We start from the raw sequence: 21,562 nt of genomic DNA on the forward strand, positions 1-21,562 counted from the left end.
TTTAAAAGAAACAGCAACAATTTCTACATCTACAAAAAGTAGTCTACAAATACCTGCAAAATAAAATTTTTAAAAGCCCATGAAGGCAAAGAAAATATATAATGGTCTCTGATAACTGGCAAATAGATGACTGCCCCTGAAATCCTTTTTTAATAGTAGATGGAGTTATGACGGCTTCCCAGTCCTAATTCGATCTTGAGAAGTGATCTTCAAAGTCTTTACAGCTTTCCCTGACTGTGTCCTACTTAAAAAGAGAATGCTAAAACTAGGCTTTTGTAAGATGCTAAGAACTCATAACTCATAAAGCCAAAAAGTAGTAATTCTACTATTAAAACAACTATATTTCACAGGAAAAAGTAAAAAAGAAGTGTAGGTTGGTTGAGTTCTTTCCCACCAGTAAATTTTAAACCCATTTAAAATTATTGTCCTTCTGCATTCTTAACAATACACTGCAGTGGCACAGTACAGTGAAGGTCATGTGTAACAAGACAGTAACATGTAATAATATGCTTCTCCATTTTTGGGGTTTGGGGAGGTTGTAGAGGGAAGAAGGTCTGGGGTTTTTAAACTGCCAGCTCATGTTTAACTTGATGTCCATCAGGAGCCCCCACTTCCTGTTGTTCAAAACTGCTTTCCAGTGAGCCAGAACCAAGATTTGGGTCAGATTTTAATATACTCATATGATGGAAGTACCTAAGTACTTGTAACAGCCTATCCTGTGATTCATTTAAATTTCATCATGTCACTATCCAAACTGCAGGTTCAAATGACTTATCACTCTCATAGCACAGAAATCTTTAATATATTATACATGCTAGAATAAAGTATAATGACATTTTTGTTGTGATTGCACCAGATGAATCTAAATTATAATCTTACCTATGATATCCTCTAATCCTCAAAAACATTTGAGTTTTGCATTTCACTGGCCTGCAAAGCTAACTCCTGCTATTACAAATTGTTTCAGTTTTTTCTATTATTTCAGTTAAACGAATTTCAGTTGAACAATTACCCTTGCTTCTCTCTCTGCATCCAGGGTTCCACCAACTTGTTCTTGGAGCAATGCATATGCTCTTTGCAATGCTTGATACTCTCTTGTTAGCTGGCAAAACCTGAGTTCAGCTTCTTCTTTAGGCGTGCTCTTAATGAAGAGGGCAGAAAAAGTGAGTTTGTATAAATATATAATAATGGGCTTGTCTGTATAGAAGATAGACTCAAAAACATAACAACCAATACAACTCATACTAAGTCTCAAAGTTTAATAAAGCTATAAAATCCTAAAACAAGAGGAAAGGGAAAGGGAAAGAGAAAGGGAAAGGGAAAGGGAAAGGGAAAGGGAAAGGGAAAGGGAAAGGGAAAGGGAAAGGGAAAGGGAAAGGGAAAGGGAAAGGGAAAGGGAAAAGGAAAGAGAAAGGGGATGATGACTAACTGTCTACCACACATTTAAGGACAGTGTAAGTTGCCATTTAAGACAGCAATGTACAGAAAAGGGAAAATTGCCCCGGGAAAGATGAGAGGAAATGGTTTTGCGCAACACTGTCTTCAGCAACTCCAGAGCCACAGGGGCTTCAGAAGGTATTTGTTCTATTTCTCATGCAGTCCATCCTTCCCTCCTTACACTTTTTCTCTACAATGCCAGGGTAAAGAACACTGACATAGAAGTTACATTTCAAAAGCTGTAAGATATTTTCTTAAATTTATTCTTTTAATACAAAGTATTTTCAAAGTCTTTATTTTCCTTGAATGTTGAGCCACTAACATTAACACTTATAAGGTCTTTCCTATACTGCTGAGAACAAGAAATGTCCTTCACTTTAATTAATTTTTTGCTCCAGGAACTGGAGTTCTAAGGAAAAGAGATTACAATATTATTAGATACTAAACCTAGGAAAAAAGGAAGCTTCTTCTGACTGAGGAGTATTAGGCAGAAGTTAGTGAACAAGAAAGAAAGATGAAAAAGGGCATCTAATTCATGCTTTGTGCTCATGCACGCAATCTTCCAAAGTAGGCCAGCAGCACTGTATATCACAGAGCTGAGACAAAGCATGTCAGTGGGTATTTACTACCTATCATCATTTAAGCCTTACTGAATTGCAAAGGCCTCTCTGAGTATTGTGAGCAAAGAAAGAAAATCCTGATTGTATCAAAACAGTCAAATAAATTACAAGGTTGAAAGACAAACTATTGTCTCGTAAGTACTGACTTTTGGCAAAGCAATGTGCCTATTCATTTTCTTTTGACTAATAAGAAAGAGTTCAAGGAAAATAAAATTATTTCTGAGCCCAATATCTGCTAAATCTGTCAGGCAGAATATTATCTGATTAATTTTATAGCAAAGTGTATACGTTACAAGACTTGAAAAAAAACCAATTGGAATTCTCTGCCAAATCTTTCACAGTTCATGTGGTAAAATAGCTGAAAGTTTGTATTTCTACTTCAAGAAGTAGAAAGAAGAATGAATCAGTTGCAACTTACATCTTCCAAATCTTCTTCTGGTGTTGCTGGTGTCCTGTCTGTTTTATCTGTGTTGTATGAAGTTACAGATGAAGTTTCCGAATCAACAGATTCTTCATCAAATCCAAAAAATGTCTCCACAACATGCCTCTGAAAAATTAGGTTTTTTTAGTTACTAGCAAAACAGATGAAAAGTCCCAATGACCCAGTAAGCAGTAACCAAGGTCTTGTCTGATGATTATTTTAGTATTTAGGAAGAAAAAAAGGTTCCAGTGCAAACCCTTGTTCTCTGATTAAATAAGTTACTTTTCAACATCATTTGTGGAAGAACCTCCAAGAACAGAACTGGACATAAAACAGACATGAGAATAATGCTTTACCAAAACTATAAAACCTAATTACCAAAATCACACAAGTCCTTACAAGATTCACATTAGAGAAATCCAGTATTTCTTCAGAAGAAAGTAAGCTTGTATATATAAGATGTGCAACCAAAAGAAAAAAGCGTCCTGGAGACCAGTGGAACAAATTTAATTGCTCATACTAATTGCAAAAGAAGAGAAAAAAAAAAAAAAAAAGAAAAAACCTCTTGGAAAACCCCACTTAAAAGTATAAATTAATGCTTACCACTTATTTTTTCAATATTATAATTCTCACTTTTTTTTCAAGAAGTTTGCTCCAATACTATGTGTAATCAAAAAGACATGTCTAGGAAAAAGCAGCATTGCATTGCACTGCAGATTTAAAAAATTTTACACAACATTATCAATTAAATGCATGCTTACAGAAAATTAGTAGCTAGTGGAAATGAGTACAATATCAGTCGTGAAAAATGTGATTTTTTTATACAAACATAGTCATAGAAAGCAGCAAATTTCCATGGAAAATCAACTGTTAATTTTTAAAATATATTTAACTAGAAAAAAAGGTTTTTAACTGTTATTCATCAATAGAAAGAATAACTTCTTACAGCACACAAGTATTTTAATAATCCAACATATTTTCAGAGATTCAAGAAAAGTGAGAATATTTTTTAAAAAGGTGTTGCTGAAAAATGGATTCAGGTTATGAAGCAGTCTAGGCAGAGAGGGTAGTGAAGAGAGGTGGATGTAAGAAGAATGATCTCTATATGTTTTGCCACTGCTTGATACTGAAGCACAGATCTTGATGTCACAGTTTGCTGTTTGAGTTTTTTTCAAATATATATCAGAGGTTGTCTACGAGAAGATAATAGCTTGTTCATTAAAACAGCCATAGTGATTAAAAAAGTTATCAGTTGTTATTAATTCCAAACATCATGAATCCTACATTTCAGCAAAGCCAAACTATAACACCCTATCTCATGATGATTTCCAAATATTTACCTTTCCCTGCAATTTTCCAGGCTTAACCTAACTTAGAGATTTTTCCAGTATATTTACATAAGTATGGTCTTCTCTTTCTCACAAAGCCCTGTAATGCTCACTATATTCTTTTGGTTCAGCACAGCTCTCATCAGTAGTCAAAATACTGTCTTGATTTCAGGGGTACCAAAAAATCAAGCTTTTAGCTGTGACTTTTTGCCTGCATGCATGACCATGTGCTCCATTTACAGTCTGCAGTCAGGTCACAACCTCATCACTCATAAGCTGAACAAGTCCATAATAGTTTCACAGCACAGCTAATTCCCCTCAAACTGCCAAAGACAGCTCCAAGGTCATGTCCTGGATCACTCAACTGCTTCCCTTAAGATGAACCCTTCAAACAGCACTTAAAACTTTCATTCAGAAACCCAAAAAGCCGTATCTTTTCTAAACAGACCACGTTTATCCCTATGCATGCAGATAAATATGATGCAGCACAAAAGACAAAGAGCTTCTGAACAATCTTGGGAAGCAACTTTCCTTCTGCAAGTACTAGACCACTACTTTGTGAATTCGTAAGATCACAGTTATAGTGCTACAGTGCTGGAAAGACATTACTCTTTTCTCACTTGTTCAGGAAGCACTGTGACATCTCACCAGGCAGAGCAATGTCCAAGGTGCTCGAGACAAACAGTTCCCTGGGATAATTTAATCCTTTCCTCCAGCATTCACCAGTTCACCTTTCTGCCCTACTTAACAAAACAAAGGGCACAAGGAATAGGTTTAAGCTCTATTCTAAAAATACAAAGACTTATCCAGAAAGCTAATGTATTTACTGGCACTTGAATTAAAACCATTTCAGACTTCTCTTTCATAAGTATAAAGGTTTACCACAAAAAACAAGGGGTAATTAGTATTTGGGAGATGGCCCATCCAGTTTTTCTCTCCCACTGAATACTGGTTGCAGCTTACAACCATGTAACAGTAATAGTACAAATAAATATTGGAAGGTGAAAACAGGACTAAAGAAATGGTGATATTTCAAGGAAGACAAATTTACAATTGAGTAGCCAGCTCAGCTCACTTTTCTGACTCCAAACTGATCTGCAGATAGTTTCATAAACAAAAAGGTATATTTTATGGAGGTAAAGAAGATGGTGGCAGGTATACAAAGTAAGTATCAAGTTTTGACTTTGGAAAGGCTGGCAGAAGGGACTTCTAAAAGATGGAGAACGAATCTCCAATTTATTATCATACAGTACAGAGATCACAGTACCACAAGGGTCAGCAGTAGCTTAGTTGTAAGTGACAATAAAACCTACCATATCTATGGGATGTTTTTGCTACATGTCTGCTGTGCAGTCACTTTTAGGTGACTCAGGAAACATACATATCTTCCCTTAACCCTGCATGCACACACTCACCCACACCATTTCAAGAAATGAAAATAAATTAGCAAAACAGCAATGATTTTGATTTTAAATAAAGGTACGTAGGTTGCAATATTTGGAGTTACAAGTGAACCATTTATTTTTAGAAAAGCTGTATATTTATCATTTTGTGGAGCAGTTATGTTCCATAGCAATAGAGATAAGGTATCTAATTATTGTATATTTCCTACACATGTATGAATTGCTTCATGACATAATTACAAAACTGCCAGTTTTACTCTTGATTATCTAGTATCTGAAACAATCAACTACAAAAGTGATTCACAGCAAAGCCAAAACAAATTAATTCACAAGGGAACAGCTGTAGAGGGAGAAAAAATTAAAAAAAACTACTTGAAAGACATGTGAGTCATGAAGTTGTTGATAAACACTGTATTAAATAATAAACATCAATAAATATTCCACACATGGCTCAAAAGCTGAACCACAATGGTTTCTGCAAAGTATACAGAAATGCACAATAATCACTGGATTTTTGTAATGATATAAACTATGCTTATTCAAGTTTCATTAAAACTTTTCTAAAAATGGGAATATTCTCAATTAACAATTTAGAGATTCCTTTATATTTGTTTGCATATTTCCTCTTTATAAATCACAACTTCTTAACTGAGGAAATAGTAAAGTAAATTGCTGAAAATTCTGATTTGAATTTTAATTTCCACTGACTACTGCCATGCATTTAATAGCAAGTATTTTTCACTTGGATATATAGTAATGTTTTCACATAATTTTAAAGTAAGGTTTTTATAACTCAAGTATTAATGTTTGTACTGAAGTATGGTGCTCAGTAAACTTCAAAGTTTAGAATACTATAAATCAATAGTGACATATTACATTATATGCAAATTTCAATATAATCTGATTTCTCTGTTGCTAAAGTAGTTTCATTTTACATTTCAATATCTCATTTTAAGGGACTTAATCGAACATGATGAAAATGATCCAAGATAGATTTCCTTGTAATGCAATCAGATGTGCTCTTCAGTAACTTCTTACCTTCATGCTTATATGTCATTTCTTGGCAGCCAGAAAAATACAGGCACACCAAAGCACAGAGACAGAGAAAAAAAGAAAAATATAAAACAAGAAATATGAACTCCATCACACCAGTGTGCAGGCTTTCCACTACTGCAAATACAGTTTATTTGTTAAAGTTTAAAAAAAGGCACAATCCACAGAGTCCTGCAGTTAGCAAATAAGATGGGTAAACATGTCTTACTTTCAAATCATGACTCCATCCATCATGGAATGAATGCAACACGTCAAAAATAAACAAAATTTAGAAAAATACTGCTTCTGAAGTTTCTTGGTTATTTCACAACAGAAATTGAAAAAAAAAATTAAAAAGCACCTTGGAAAAAATCAGGTAGCTGACTATACAGAGTCACTACATCACTCCTCTAAAGACCTTGCAAGCACACAGGTTATGAAGCCCATCCCACTCTGCTGCTCCTTTCCTTGGGGAGCCTGAACCAGTTGCCAGCATTGTTCCATGGACTCTGATGCTCCTTGGGAATTAAGAGAGCGCTCAGTGAAAGCTACAGTAGCAACAGTAACCTAGTGCACCTACAGAGCTCTAGAAATAACACTGATACCTAATTAAAAAAACAAAAACTATAAAATTTTCAAAATCTTATCAGATGAACTGATGTTCAGGACTGTAAATGCTACTGGCAGATCATTCACATAAGATTCATCAAAGATGGAGAAAGGCATTCCATGGATTTTCTCCCAGATTACACAAACAACTGTCAGGAAAATACTCATTACAAAACAACACAGACTCAGTAGAGAACAACAACAGACTCTCTGCAGTCAGACCATCTCAGGAATGAAGGAAGCTGGAGTCTAAAAGAACCCATTTAGGAAAATCTGCAACAGCAGAGTGCAAATCTTCACCCTGTGCACCACATTCCTGGTTATTAGAAAAAAAAAATCATTCTGTACCTTCCAGAATGAGCTTATCTGACCACCTTCATGAAACCTCATTTTCATGAGTTAATTCCTCTTTCACTTTGTCACAAGGAATGGGATACATCTGGAAATAGATACAACTCCACCAGCCAAAACTATTAATTCACTGTGTTAATCCTAGTTTTACATTTAACAAACCTTAGAAAAGCAAAGCCAAAGACTTAGGTTAGCAATTTCTTTTTCTGAGTGTTTGGTTAGGACAGGTCAACACGTAATTTTACTACTAATCTATACAGGTTGTGGCATCTACATGAGATAAAAACCTTGCACTGATAATAGACAGAAATATATTTATGCTGTGTATGTCTATATGTAAAACAACCCATCTTAGACTGCCTTTATAGTCTGTGGAAAAATCCAGGTAATTTTAGGACAAAACTCTTATGTCCCATTCAGATATTTACTTCCAACCCCTTAAAGTCACCACTTTCTCCAGAGCGAGATGTCTGTATCTCATGTCCATTATGAAATCTAACCAACATTTGCAACAAATAAATTCCAAAATTTTCTTCTGGATTCCTGATATAGCTATAAAAACAGAGATGATGAAGACGGTAAAATTCCAACTCATCTGAGTAAGCAATCCATTCCATATAGATTGTTTAAATTAAAAACTGTTGGAAAACTGGGGGAAACACAGCTTCTTTGAGGATTGTGATCCTCACAGGAGCACACAGGTGGCCTGGAAGAAAATCAGCCCCTATGCCAGGATTGGAGTTTTAGAAGTTAACAGCAACCACGGTTAAACTGTGAGTCCATATTGCATACAAATGTGAATGAATAGTCTACAGGTTTATCCACTGCAGGTAATGACAGTAATATTATTGATTACTTCTTTCATTCCTTAAGGAATTAGCTCATTTGGAAAGTTGAAATACAGCTATATATCAACTATATTAACTAGTGTGTATATATGGTGTAACTACTGTAGTACATATAATCCCACTCACTCTTCTCTCACAACTTTCTCTTTTTTCCACTTGTTTTTGTTTTAGAGTCCTACTTTTCTTTTCAGGAGATAGTATCACATAGAACTTCAAATGGTCAGCCCCTGAAGAGCTAATGGACAGAGGATGGAATAATTTGTAGCAGAAATGTCTGCTACTGATGAATTTGTTCTTTCTGATGTATCTATCATATCCTAAATAAGAAGCACACCCCTACTAACTCTGCTGCCTATATGCATACAATTCTTGCAGAATGCTCTGCAGAATTCCTCGTTTTACAGCATGCTATTACAAGAGCATGGCCACAAAATTTTTAATGTTGTCACACCCATTCTCTCCAATCCTCATGTTTTTCAACGTCTGCTTTGGTTGATAAGGAAAAGAAGAAGAGACCACAAAAGCATCACGTTGCTCAAGAAAAAATAGGAAAAGTACAGGTTCTACTGACACAGAGTTTTCAAGACATAAATGCAAATTTATTGAAGTTTTCAGCCTACAGAAATTCTCATCACCAGTTAACAACACCTAAAAACTGACTTAACTGGTTTTGTTTCATGAGGAACTTTACAATCTAGCAAATGATCTCACACATTTGACTTACAGTCAGATAAAGGTTAATAATTAGAACTATAAAAAGTACAGTGCAAGTTACATACATATATATATATTTACTTTTGCATTCTGTTTTTAAAATTACTCTCAAAACACAAAATTCCAGTTACACTACATCAAGAAAGAACAGTTTACAGATGCTGCAAATATATTTGGTAGGATCTACCTACTTCTGATTTTTTCTTCTTTTCTTATGTAAAAGACACATCATTATTAGAAACAGAATTTGAAGAAACTACCAGTGAAATAGACTCCCAAAAGTTAAATTTTTAGAATATAGGCATTACAGTGCAGAGCAATAAAAAAGCACCACCTGGAGGTTACCAGGAATAGACTGCAGAACACACTGACTCAAGGCACCTACTTATGACAGAATATATCTTAAGCTACCATATAGATGATAATGATATCTCCACTCTTCATTTCCATTTTTTCCCTCTTACTCCATTTCCCACCTCCCACACACATGCTCTAGGCTGCTAATGTTCAAGTTCACAAAAAACATTATTCAGCAAATTACTTTAAGCATGTTACAAGAAACTTTAAGTGTACTTTCTGAAGCAAAACTTTTCTGATTTTATAATCTGAATTTTTGTCTTGAACCTTGTATTCTACAGCAGAAAAGTTACTAGAGCATTACAGTTGGAATTGGCTTACTACTTATATACCACATACAGAAATATTATTTCAGTAACATCCCCAGTATGACTTATTCTTTAATTGTGATTTAGCTCTTTGTTGGTACAAATAGAGGTATGTTCCTTAAAACAAACAATATTTATCCTTTGAAATAATAGTTGTTTCAAGCATTATATCATTATGCCTCAATTCACTTGAATATTTAGGTTGCAGAGGCTAAAATTGTAATTTTATTGTTTATTTAAAACAAACCCCAAAACAACATCACTTGTGTGAAGTGCAAAACTATTGAATTACCCTAAAAAATGAAGCACTCACCAGAGTAAGCAGAAGAATTATATGGATTTTTCTCATTAAGCAGAGCTTTAAATTCAGGCAGTATTTGAAAGAGGTGGTGTTCACAGAACAGAAATGCATGAAAAACCGAAGGTTTGCTCACCTTTGGAGGCTTCAGACTTTTCCTCCTCTGTTTTTTAGACCGCAATAACCGTTCTCTTTCCTAGAAGGAAAGAGAACATTTTGGTATGGGTTTGTTTTAAAACTATACTTAGATATGTCTAACACAGAGAAATACCATTAACATTTTCTTTGAGCCTCTGGTAAAGCTAACACGAGGTCTTTATCCTTTTGAATAACACCATGTTACACCACACTGCACTGCAGCTTCATGCCTTTAGCAAACAAACCTTCAGCCATGTACTTCACGCATTTGATGGGAAGTTGGCAAGAAAAGGCTTTGTTAAACACTGAGCACAGATTTCTGACAATTCTTTTGACTCTTTTACCAAGAAGCTCACTATGGAAACAGAATTCAGTGTCACTCCAGTGTTCAACCATCCTGAAGAAGCAGGTCGGTAGCCAAAAATTAGTCCAGTCTTAGTAATTAAAAGTCATTCTATCAGACATATTCTGATATACAAACATGCATATGCAGATACAGTGTTACATCTGACTTATCCTCGTAGGGCAAAAGTCTCAAATCCAAAGGCACTCAGTCTGTGTCAACTTAGTAGTTGTCTTTTTTCTACTCCGGTTTTGGTGCAAGATCACAATAAACTATACCATAAATGAGGAGGTCATGACTGGAAATGCAAGATTTAAGTTCATCTAAATCCAAGAATACTGCCTTAAATTCCAAAGGAGAAGAAGAGGAAGAGAAGGTAAAAAATGCGAAGGAGCAAGCAAAAAAACACCAACAACACAGGAGGCAGGTGCTCTGTCTTCTTGTTTTTTTCTGATTCTTTCCTTAGCTCTGCATCTTTGTTTGCAGCACCTCTATTTTTAAAAGACAGATTGCAGTTCCAAGTGCTTCTTTAGCAGTTATTGCTCACTGCATGGTATTGTTCTATTCAGTTATTTGCTTTGCATTCAGTTCAGAAACTGGAAAAGTAGGAAGCTCACAGTAGAAATTACAATAAAATTATTTATCAGTACATTATTCCAGGAAATAAGTTTTGGAAAATGCAAAATAACTGAGAGAAGTACAACAACTTACATAGCACCTTGAATGCATGTGGTTTGAAAAACAACGAAAAGTAATGACTGCAAGGTAAAATGGTGCAGGTATTTCAAGCTGCAGAGTAATATAATATTTTAACCACACAGTTGAATTTTATACTGTTAAAGAAGAGTGTTCTCAGGTGCCTACTGAAGGCACAGTTCCTGCTTTAAGTGAGGTACTCTGCATCCCAAGCAGGTGTCCAAACAAATGCAGTGCAGAATGAACAAACACCTCCAAAATCCCAGTCCTTCCTGTTTCTAATCTTAATTTACTGCCTCAGTTTAAATCGAGCTACCAGAAAAATAATAATGCCAACTAAAAGCCACTAGCATCTTTTGTAGTCATCTGAGTTTACCCTGAGAGCTTTCCTTTTAAGAACTGACCAAAACACCACTGCTATGAGAGAAGTTCTGTTGACAAAGATACCCTACAGATGAAACTGTCCATCAGTTCAGACAACCCTACTGCCTAAGACTAATGTTCTTGTTTCCATGTATCATACTGGTCTCAGCTGAGTTAAGCTGATGATTTTTCTGTAAATCAGATATGGGACATTTGGGCCATTCCTAGTAACTATGATGTATTTGTAGTCTGTAGACGTGTGGTTTGGGCCAGAAAAGAAAGCTCAAAAACAACAGTGAGCAGAATTCCACTGCATTCACATCAAAGGCAAAAGCTCAATTACTTTGTACTAGAACCAAAAAAGTTTCCGAGTAAAAACTTAATTTCTGCAAGTGGAATAGTATTTGTAAATAGGAAACAAAGCAAAAATGAAACAATATTTTAAAATATTTATTTATTTTACTTTCACACTAAACACAAGTTAATATTATTTGACTGAAGTCAGGATACAATGTATTTCCTCATATCACTAGCTGAGAGTAAAAAGAGAGTCCTTTCATACCCACTTTGCATTGAAATGTAAGTGAGGTTTTATCTGCCATATACTGCACATCTAATGTCATATCACCAGCCTTGCCTATGCAATTTTATTGGGAAGCTAAAGCAGCATTGCTCTGTGGACCAGAACCTACATCATAGAATCTGAGTAACATCCTATTGCTTGTAACACTGTGACACTGGAGAAGGCACACAGACACCAAACTTTGGCACTGATTTCAGAGGAACATCCTGGCTCAAAATCTCAGAGGAACTGCCAGGAACTGAGGCAACGTTCCACATACAGCAATAACACACCTTCTTGTTTTAACTTTTTGGAGCTTCTATTTTTATTTTCAATGATGTATCCAATTTTTTTTTTTTTTTTTTTTTTGTTTAGACAGAAGGCTATTGAATTCCTTTTATCATTTTGTAGCAGTCAGTAGTGCCATTTGTGATGTCTGAGTCAGGCTGCCTGAGTTCCAGATGTTGCTCCAGAATGCCAAGGGTCTCTGAGAGATTATGTGTAATTTCTGCCAGCACCAGAAGGGTTTATCACAAATTGCACTAAATAGCACTAGACATCTCTAATACAACTTGAAAGATTCCTCATAAAACACAACTTCAAGAGTTCCTGATCAAACACTGTGAACATCTATGAGCATCACCTTCAGAAGCCTTCAGAGTGAGAGGGCAGCAGCTGTGCAATTCTAATCCTAAACCACACTGCTACCTTTGGTTTGATGAACACAGTTCTCCCCATCTGCTTAAAATACAGCTTGTATGGCCAGCTCAACTAGAGATGCTTAGCCAGGTAACATTAATGCCACATGTTTCTTGCTTTTAGGAGAACTTCTAGATCAGGGGAGTGCTTGGGTTTGCATCCAGCACATTTTAGTCATTAAGTTTTGGAAAGTCTCCTTTACTCAAGTTCCTCATTTGTTGACAGCCAGTTTTGTAAGCAAGGTCAGTGGGCTGATGATGCACTTTTCTTCACAAGAAGCTCATAATAGGTATATATTTTTAATACAAAGATTCATACACGTTCCAAAAAATTCATTCACTACCTGAGAAAAAACAAAAACCCTTTGACACCAAAGAACTATTTCTGAATCACTACTACAACTGGAGTTAAAGCATTCCTCTCAAATCTTTAGCTTGCCTATAGATGTGTGTGCATGCACATGTGTATACCAGTCATAAACATTACCACTGTGAGATCATCAATAACATGCTGTTGTTCTTTGACTTGCAGTCTAAGGAATTCAATTTCTTGTTCCTCTCGTGTGCTGCTGAGATCATTCAGAGATGTGTGCCTCTTCAGCGCCGGTTGTGCAGATAACTTTTCTTTCTACAAAAATAAAAAACATAAAGAATGTTCTCGAGTGTCTTGCTGCAACAGAAGAAAGTTTGCCACTGTGATGTAGCAACCAAGAATTCTTTGAACCTACCAGTGCATACTCCACTACAACACAAGGCCTCTTTCAACAAAAAACCCCTCACATTTTATATCACTCTGTGTTAATCTCTCACATATGATATTTCAAAAGAGAATCAAAGAATGGTCTGGGAAAAAAATTAGCAGACAAGTGAACACAGGGGTCTAGCAGAGTGCATGCACTCAAATTCAGTTCTGACTTCTAACCATAAAAGTTGTATTTATTAAAGCTGATTTTCAGTCATAGTTTTTTACAGACTGCAAAAACATTTTATCTATCTGTGCTCCTTTCCCTTAATCAGTGTGAATTGATACAACACAAAGCACATGCCACTCTGAATTTAGACCATGAGTATTCAGCTGTATTGTCTGGATTTGACAGTTGCACCATCCCACTGTGGAGACTGATCTGTTTGTGCTCGAATAAAAGCCTCACAAGCACTTCCACCCCGAAGTAACCGTGTGCAATGTGTTGTCATAACATGGTGTAGGAGATGATTACTTACCAGAGATGGTTACTTACCAGTTCCACATTTTCCCTTGATAAATTTTTTATTTTCTCTTCCATTCTCTGAATACATTGTAACATATCATCATTTTTTTTGCTCATCCTCTTATTTTTTTCTACCAAAGGCTTCAGTTGACTTTCTGTCTCCCGAGAACGTTTCAGCTGCAAATGGCAAAGGATCAAAGTTAGCTGTGCTTTAGTTTACCTTCAAGGGACAGAAAAAATAGATGTGTTTTCATTTGCCTTTCTTAATTCAGAAAGTTTAGCTCTTATCCTAAATGACACCCAACATACATCAGTGCTGAACTAAGAACTACAGTACTCCAAACAAGTAAGATGTAATGTTTTTGTATTGACTGCCAAGACACTAAATCTGGTCACTGGATTTTGCTCATGGCAAACACTTATGATGAGCCATAGTGATTTCTTTATAAACTAATCTAAATATATACAAGCTTCTTGTGACCAACCAGGTCTCTAGACAAGTTGTTTTCACCAATTTAGCCATCCCTTAAGAGGAGGACACTCTTCCTCCTTTACTTTAAAAAACCCTTTACCTAATGCATAATTAGAGCAGTGAGAAAGTCAGCCAGAGGGCACAGATTCAATCTCAGCATTCTGCTGACATTTTCAAGCTGCTCAATTTTGCTCCTGTGGTTTTATGATGTTAGACAATTATGTGAAGCAAATTACTGCTCTTCCTTGCATTTGTGTGTATTCAGTATTTCACTGTTTTTACTTCATGAGCTGTTTTGTTTGAAAAAAATTCCATTTTTCTCAGTCAAGATTCTTAAATGTGCTTAGTTTTATCTGGAAAGGAGAAAGAGATAATATTCTTTTTTTGAAATATTGAGTATTTGGTTTTCTATTTCATTCTTGAGAAAATGATTTTTCTCAGTGCTTAATCACATGGTCTTGTGATACACTGATTTTATGTCTCCTATTTTCTCATAATATAAAACCTGCTCCACATCTCTTTCAAAATACATTTCTTAAGCCACTGAATCTTGAATCAAGAAGAGCACTTGACTGAATCATACATGCTCTCCATCTAGAGGGACACTGAAGGATACATTACAATACTTCAGCATTCTTCAGGGATGTTTTGAATTATTTAGACCCACAGAAAGGATTAACAAGGAGGAAGATGTCAATGTTTCACAAAGATGTCCACGTTTCATTCATTTATAGGACTGACACATGGCACCACTTCAGCCCTCAGCATAATTTTAGAATCAGACACATTAGGTTCCCTCGTTTTAGAATGCAAATCTTTTCTACTGCCACTAGAAACTCACTTCTCATTGCAGTCAGTGGGAGTTTTACCATTAACCTCAGTACAAGCAATTAAGTAGTGATAAAGGCTAATAACACTCATTCTCAAAATTTGTATCATATCCTTTCTTGTAGGTTGCTATCCCTCTCCTAGGATAATTTCACCTACTTAAAAGACTTCCCTTGAGAAATGGCAGATTTTTCACCACAAGCACAAGAAAGCTTTTTTAACTCCTAGCTAGCGTGTCACAAAAACAAATTTCAAAAGGATGAATACAGCAATTTAAGTGCATGGATTATGCATGTTTTACACAACATCATTACACAGGGCTATAGGCAATATACCAGTTAATTTGATTATTATTACCCCAAAACAATTTTGTAAATTTTTATTTTTGTGGAACAGGAAAGATTCCACCCATGCCTTCTATGGTCACAAGATTAATTTCTATAGAAATCTCTGTTACATTGAGATATAATTGATTGAGGCCAGCCAGGACTAATTTGTAAATTATTTATAACACTGACTTTCCAACATTAAATCTTTTGCCATAAAGATGCCCTCCCAGTCACCATCTGTGTTATTACTAATTAATTTACCAGTTCATTTCTTTCATCTGCTAGGAGAGTATTTCTGTCTTCCAGCTTTCTTATTACAGCATTCAGTTCAGCAATTTTTAACTGAAATCTCCGCACATCTCGTTCATCCAGATGTTGCTCCTTTACATCAAAAACATACAGATTTATCAAATTATTTTTAAAAAATGTTTTACTGTCCATACTTTAATATCATGGCTTAGCAAGTGTATTGTGTAAACTTAAAACAGACTTGTGCCTGGAAGTTTCCGTGTCTGGAAAACTTACTATAATTAACTGAAACACTAAATAATAACATTCTGGGAAAACGTTTCATGAACAGTGTCTTTTGAAATGCATGTAAAGTTTAACAATTAATAAAACCAAATAGATAGGTAAATAATATTTCATATATAGCAAATTACTTCTCACCAGTTTTCTTACTCTCAGTTAAAATAGTTCTAGTGTAAAGGACATAGATTAAAATCTCATGGCTCAGTTTTTGAGAAGTGTAGTACCTATTTTCTAATGGTTAAAATATTCCTAAAGTAATGAAATGGTAAAAAATATTGAAGTTCAAAGCTCAAGATCATAATTTAAATTCTAGAAGTTCTATGTCCACATATTTATCAATATTCTTTGCAATTTAAGATGTCCAAGATGCTTTTCAATCATCAGTAAAACAGCACAGTGCAGCACCAGGCCGTTTACCATTAATTGGTCCTAGCAGTGACGACAAAAGCAATGTGAACACCCAGGCAGTCGTGCAGAGCTGAACTTCAGAGAAAACAGCATTTTCTTACCGGACTTCCCATCAGTTCGCTGATATCTCCTACTCCCGCAGGAAGCTCCCTCTTAGGGCTGCTGTGGTATCGCTCTGCCTCCTTCACTTGGACAAGCTGCTCATCCAAAGCTTCTTTCTGAAGGAGCAGTTTCTGTGTATGGCCTGCCTGGACACCAAGGTCCTTCTCCAGAGCCAGAATCACCCTATCTTTGCCTTTTATCTCATCCATCTGGAAAGAAATAATACATGAAGGAAGTTTCGGTAACATCCCCAAGCGCTCACTGTATGCAAACACACAAATCTGCAAAAACAAAGTTCTGCTTCTCCCAGAATTACACCAGCACGGAAAGTGGGGCGGACAAAAAAAAAATGTATCTTGTATCTCCTCTGTAGTCTTTTTCTCTGTCCTTAAAAAAGGTTCAGCCTTCACTTGATCAAGAGTTTTCTTGGTCCAGTCTCAACTCAAAAGACAAACAAAACCAGATGTAAACATAAAGTGAAACAGAATACATAGCCACTGAAAACATCCATTTATACACACTTCCATACAGAGAAGAAAAGTCTGCCTTCACTATATTTCAGTCAAAAAACCACAACTAGTACAAGGTGAGACAAACACACCTTTTAAAACTCACCTGGGCTTCATTTCAAAGCTTGAGCCACACACATTTTCCTCATGTTGACTCCCTCTTTATTAGCAAATTACATGTGGTGAATCTCTTCACAGACATTTAAAATTAGTAACATATACATGCACAATATTTAAACTTAAAATCTTAAGCATACCTATATATTTTATGTGCCCTTGTTATAAGATTCAAGTGAGGACTAGACTTTGTGCAGGACAAAACTAAGTGCACACAGACCATTAGAATAAAGGGTAGGAAGAAACAGTTCTTAAACACCCTCTCTGGTTACTGAACTGTGTGTTCATACATCTCCATACCAAATAAAGCACATTGCTCTCAGTGATCTACTGCAGCTCTCTTAGGATTTGTCCCTCACAGCATCAGTGTTAAATTCATTTTGGTACCATTCCAAATGCCAGAGGAAGTGACAATCTGCAGCAGTTACTATAGAAACAGATTTCTTAACAAGAACATTAACCATTAACAATATATTTATTGGAACTGTGTTGTATCTCCTCCAGTTTGCAAAACTGTTCTCTTGGCCAACAGAGATGCATGGAATTTTGGAAGTAAGAGTATCATAATCTTATTTGAAAAAATAGAATCATGAACTAGTTAAATCATATGTTTGTTTATTACAGTCCTACATCCACAGAAATCCTTCATGTCAAATTACACCAAAAGAAAAAAAAAAGGTAGAGGAAAAAAAAAGACACACTAGAAGTAATTTATAGTTCAATCAAAGTGATTTACAGGATTAACACAATGAGATTACATGATTGGATGCAATTTGCTTCTTCAGGATTCCTGTCTTAATCCTTTCACAGTCTACAAAGCACATGAAATTAGTTTGTGTACAGAACCTAACTGGTCGGAGATGGCTTGGCTGAACCATGATCAAAGATAAAAAGGTCAGATTTAAAGTGAATAAGTTGGTCTAGACTCTGAAGTTCTAAATGAAACTGATGAAGATTGGTTCTGATGGAGATTTCTTCCCTGATTTAGAAAAGTTGCTGTGTCCCAACTCCTCACACAGTAAATAAAAACAATACTTCCCAGTATGTCAACTCACATTTGTGAGACTTCCAAGAATGCCAAAAAAGGACTTGCAGGAAAAGAATGCAGCTTTTGTCAATGGAAGAATTTGCAACATGCAGGATTTCAGAGGGACTGTGCGGTGCACAACAATGACAAAAATTAAACAGCTGCCTCATTTATTGAATGCTATCTGTCAGGCACACTGATCTATCAACGAGCCCTTGGGAGGAAAAAATGTCATGTAACTAAATACTGTGGACAGTTTCGCTTTCAATGACACAGGTGTTCACATGGAACATCCATAAAACTGACACAGGAATTTGCCCAGGCAAGGCACACATTCAATAAGAAGACCCAAGCTTACATACACAGCCCTAATTCAAGGTACCCTATTAGTAGGGTATTTCATACTCTTCATGTTCTCACAACTTAATAGTAAATGCAATGACATCGGCCTTCAGTTGGAAGAAAAAAGGAAAGCAACAGTCTTGGTACGTCTGCTACTTGCTGAACTGACACAGAACTGATCCTTTGAACAGATGTGACCAGTGCAGACACACCCATGTCACCCTCCTCTCACACTTCCATTGATCAAAGCACATATGCTCACACAAATTAGAAAGAAATGCCACAAAAGAGCATGGTTCTGAGGTGAGGGTCAAGGGCAGGCATAATTCTCCTCTGTTTTTCCTACTACTCTTTTTCTTACCACAAAAATATACATGTGGTGAATCTTTCAGAAAACAACAAATGCCCCATGTTTAAGTCAAGCATAAAAGTTTTTGAAACGTTGATATAATAAAATAGTAATGACTGCAGATCCTTTTAAATTTGAGTTTCTATTTTAAGTCACAGGTATGTACTAGAGAACCTCTTACTCATGTAAACTTGCACACACACAAATACACAGAACACTGCAATAGTGCTTCATTTTTTATAAGTACAAACCTCCAGAAAAAATAATTTCCAAGCAACTAACTTATCACAAATTGATAAAGATTATTAGAACTGCATCAAGAATGCCTCCAAATTGTGCTTCAGAAGCATGGGGGTCAGTACAACTGTGCTCTCTTCAAGGGGATAGTTACACCCTTTATTCATCCAATGTAACTGGATCAACCTAGCTAATGTCTCAATTTTCACACATGTACTGCAATCTGACCCAAAGACTTTTTCAGCCTTGCCTGCTACAGAGCAGATTTGTTCATCTTCCTTGCCTGCTTTCTTAACACAAAGTACAAATGGGTACAATTTTCCCCCAGAGTGGGGAAAAAAATGGAAGAGAAGTATTTTACAGAAATGCAACCTCCCTCAGTTCCACGTGGAAGAGATGGCATGTCAAGGACCCAGGAGGCAATGGAAGAGGAGTCACAGGACTAGGAAAAAGCGAGATGGTTTAGGTTTAAACCGAACATAAACTGCCATAGAATACTTCAGTTTAGTAGAGTATTATATTCTAACAGTTGTAAAAGCTCAAACAATGTCTCCATGTCAGTTCTGTCCCACTGGAGAACCACTGGAGCCATAGTTTGTTATATGAAGGAGAAAAAAATTGGCAGCATAAAGGCCAACCAACTAATGTAATTAGGTATGAATTAGGTATGTATTTTAGACATATGTATTATGGCATCTATTTTAGTGGGAAGAAGCACATCTTCCATTAGGCAAATGAAAATCAAAATGGATTAATCCACCTTCCCTGCTGCTTGCTATTTTAATCAAGCACATGTTGTGAAAGCAACAGTGTCATAGTCAAGACTGTCTAAGAATCTACATGGTCTTAAAGAGAAGGAATATTTTTTATTAGACTAAGTGACAGAGTTGATAAGAAAGCTTTAGGCACAGAAGCCCTTCAGCAAATCAGATTAAGAAGTGTTTTTATGTTTTCTACCATGTCATTGCACTTTAAGGACCAACATGTGACAACTGGAACCTGTGTGCACTAACTCCCACCACTGCTCTCACAGATTCCTGCCTGTTCTGCAACTAATTTGAGACCTATTAGTAAGATACAGAAGAGAAATATCATCTTTTCTTCCAAAATATTTAGCACAATGACATCCCAATCGTGCATTGGGTTCATATGTACTGTGTGAATTAAATAAATAATTCCAGAAATTCCTTCCAAGTGTTGTTTAGGTTTCAAATTTGTTCTCAATTCAAAACAAATTTACCCACTTTTTGCAACTACCAAGTAAATCAGGGTCATATGATCTCTTTTATATTCTTTTTTTCATGGATTTTAAAAGTACTTTAGAACAGTGATTGTATTTCTTTATGCTTTTAAGAGTGGTACAAGTCAGTGTAAAAAGTCTGTAGTAGGAGGGCAGTGCAGCAACATGAGGTTAGAAGGCATTTTCAATAATAGGCCTTGAGAAGAAAAGTAGCAGAAATACCCTCTGAAAGAGGATTTAAAGGAAATAAGATCATTCACAAGCAGCTGCAGAGGCAAATTACTGAGAAATCACCTTGAGTAGCATAAGTAACTCTGGAGCTCTTGGATAAAATTAGAGCTTTTAAAATATAATTTCTTCAGGGGCTTTGTGCTGTCAAATGTTAGATGCTGAACAGAGACACTACCTGTCAATGAAGAGCTAGCATTTACAGCCTGTGTCAAAATTACCCAGGTTCCTAAGAACATGTATCTAACTGCCCCCTTACAGCTAAGAGAAACAAGCAGAAATGAGTCTTTTAATAACATTTATCAAACGTGAAAGACAACCAAGCCAGTCATTAGAGAAAGCATCCCCTGCCAATTATGCCACACTTCAATGGCTACAGTGAAAGAAAGTCAGAGACCTTTGGGGGAACTTTAGTCTCTCATGAAGTTGAAAGAGAAATTCCCAGGGAATTAAAAGCCACATCTATCAAGGCAATGACATACTCAGTTTCCAAAGTGGAAAAAGCCAGCTGCTGCATTGCCAAGTGTAAGACCTTCCTCTTTACCCATCCTTGTCAAAGTTATCTCCTAGCCAACTTTAGAACAAAATTCTACAGTGCTCTTCTCCAGCAGAAATTTAATTAACCTTTACACTAAGTGCCTGACACTGAAAATAGGGCTATAATGACAGAGAGATTGCTGGTTACTATGAAGAACAAAAAGAAGATGCTAACAAAAAAAAAAACCAAAACAGGTAAAGACTGAACCAAAAAGAATTAACATCTTTTATACTTATAAAGGGACACTAAGACCTAATGACAGTATCCCAAGACGAAAGCCCATGTGAAGAAAATAATTAAAATATTCCAGAGTTGTTTATAGTATTCCCTACAACAGACATGGTCAGCTATTTAAATAAATGTTTGCTGCTTATTTGGGAAACTTAGCGGGGAAAAGGGACAAAAGATGCAAACCATTCAGTGGAATGATAAGGGTCACAGACACAAGTGGATAGGATTTATTCCTAATTTCATGTGTAATTTTTCTAAACCAACAGTCAATTTCCTCCAGTAGCTTTTCCCACATATTTTTCTGAAATGTGTAAATCTCATTTACACAGAAGTTTTACAG

At 35.9% G+C, this 21,562-nt stretch overlaps 1 protein-coding gene across 3 annotated transcripts in view; it reads right to left on the reverse strand.

Moving 5' to 3' along the window:
- JAKMIP1 (janus kinase and microtubule interacting protein 1) overlaps positions 1 to 21,562 on the reverse strand; it is a 151,541-nt gene that overhangs the window by 42,984 nt on the left and 86,995 nt on the right. For all 3 annotated transcript variants that reach the window (XM_033061324.1, XM_033061326.1, XM_033061325.1), the window contains 7 exons: positions 16,404 to 16,613; positions 15,625 to 15,744; positions 13,765 to 13,911; positions 13,014 to 13,154; positions 9,863 to 9,922; positions 2,476 to 2,604; positions 1,013 to 1,141 (listed from right to left, as the gene is read on the reverse strand). In XM_033061324.1, the coding sequence (XP_032917215.1) occupies positions 1,013 to 1,141; positions 2,476 to 2,604; positions 9,863 to 9,922; positions 13,014 to 13,154; positions 13,765 to 13,911; positions 15,625 to 15,744; positions 16,404 to 16,613 (936 nt within the window). The remainder of the gene's footprint in view (positions 1 to 1,012; positions 1,142 to 2,475; positions 2,605 to 9,862; positions 9,923 to 13,013; positions 13,155 to 13,764; positions 13,912 to 15,624; positions 15,745 to 16,403; positions 16,614 to 21,562) is intronic.

Source organism: Catharus ustulatus, chromosome 5, assembly GCF_009819885.2.
Source record: "Catharus ustulatus isolate bCatUst1 chromosome 5, bCatUst1.pri.v2, whole genome shotgun sequence".
In the NCBI taxonomy this organism is placed as follows: domain Eukaryota; kingdom Metazoa; phylum Chordata; class Aves; order Passeriformes; family Turdidae; genus Catharus; species Catharus ustulatus.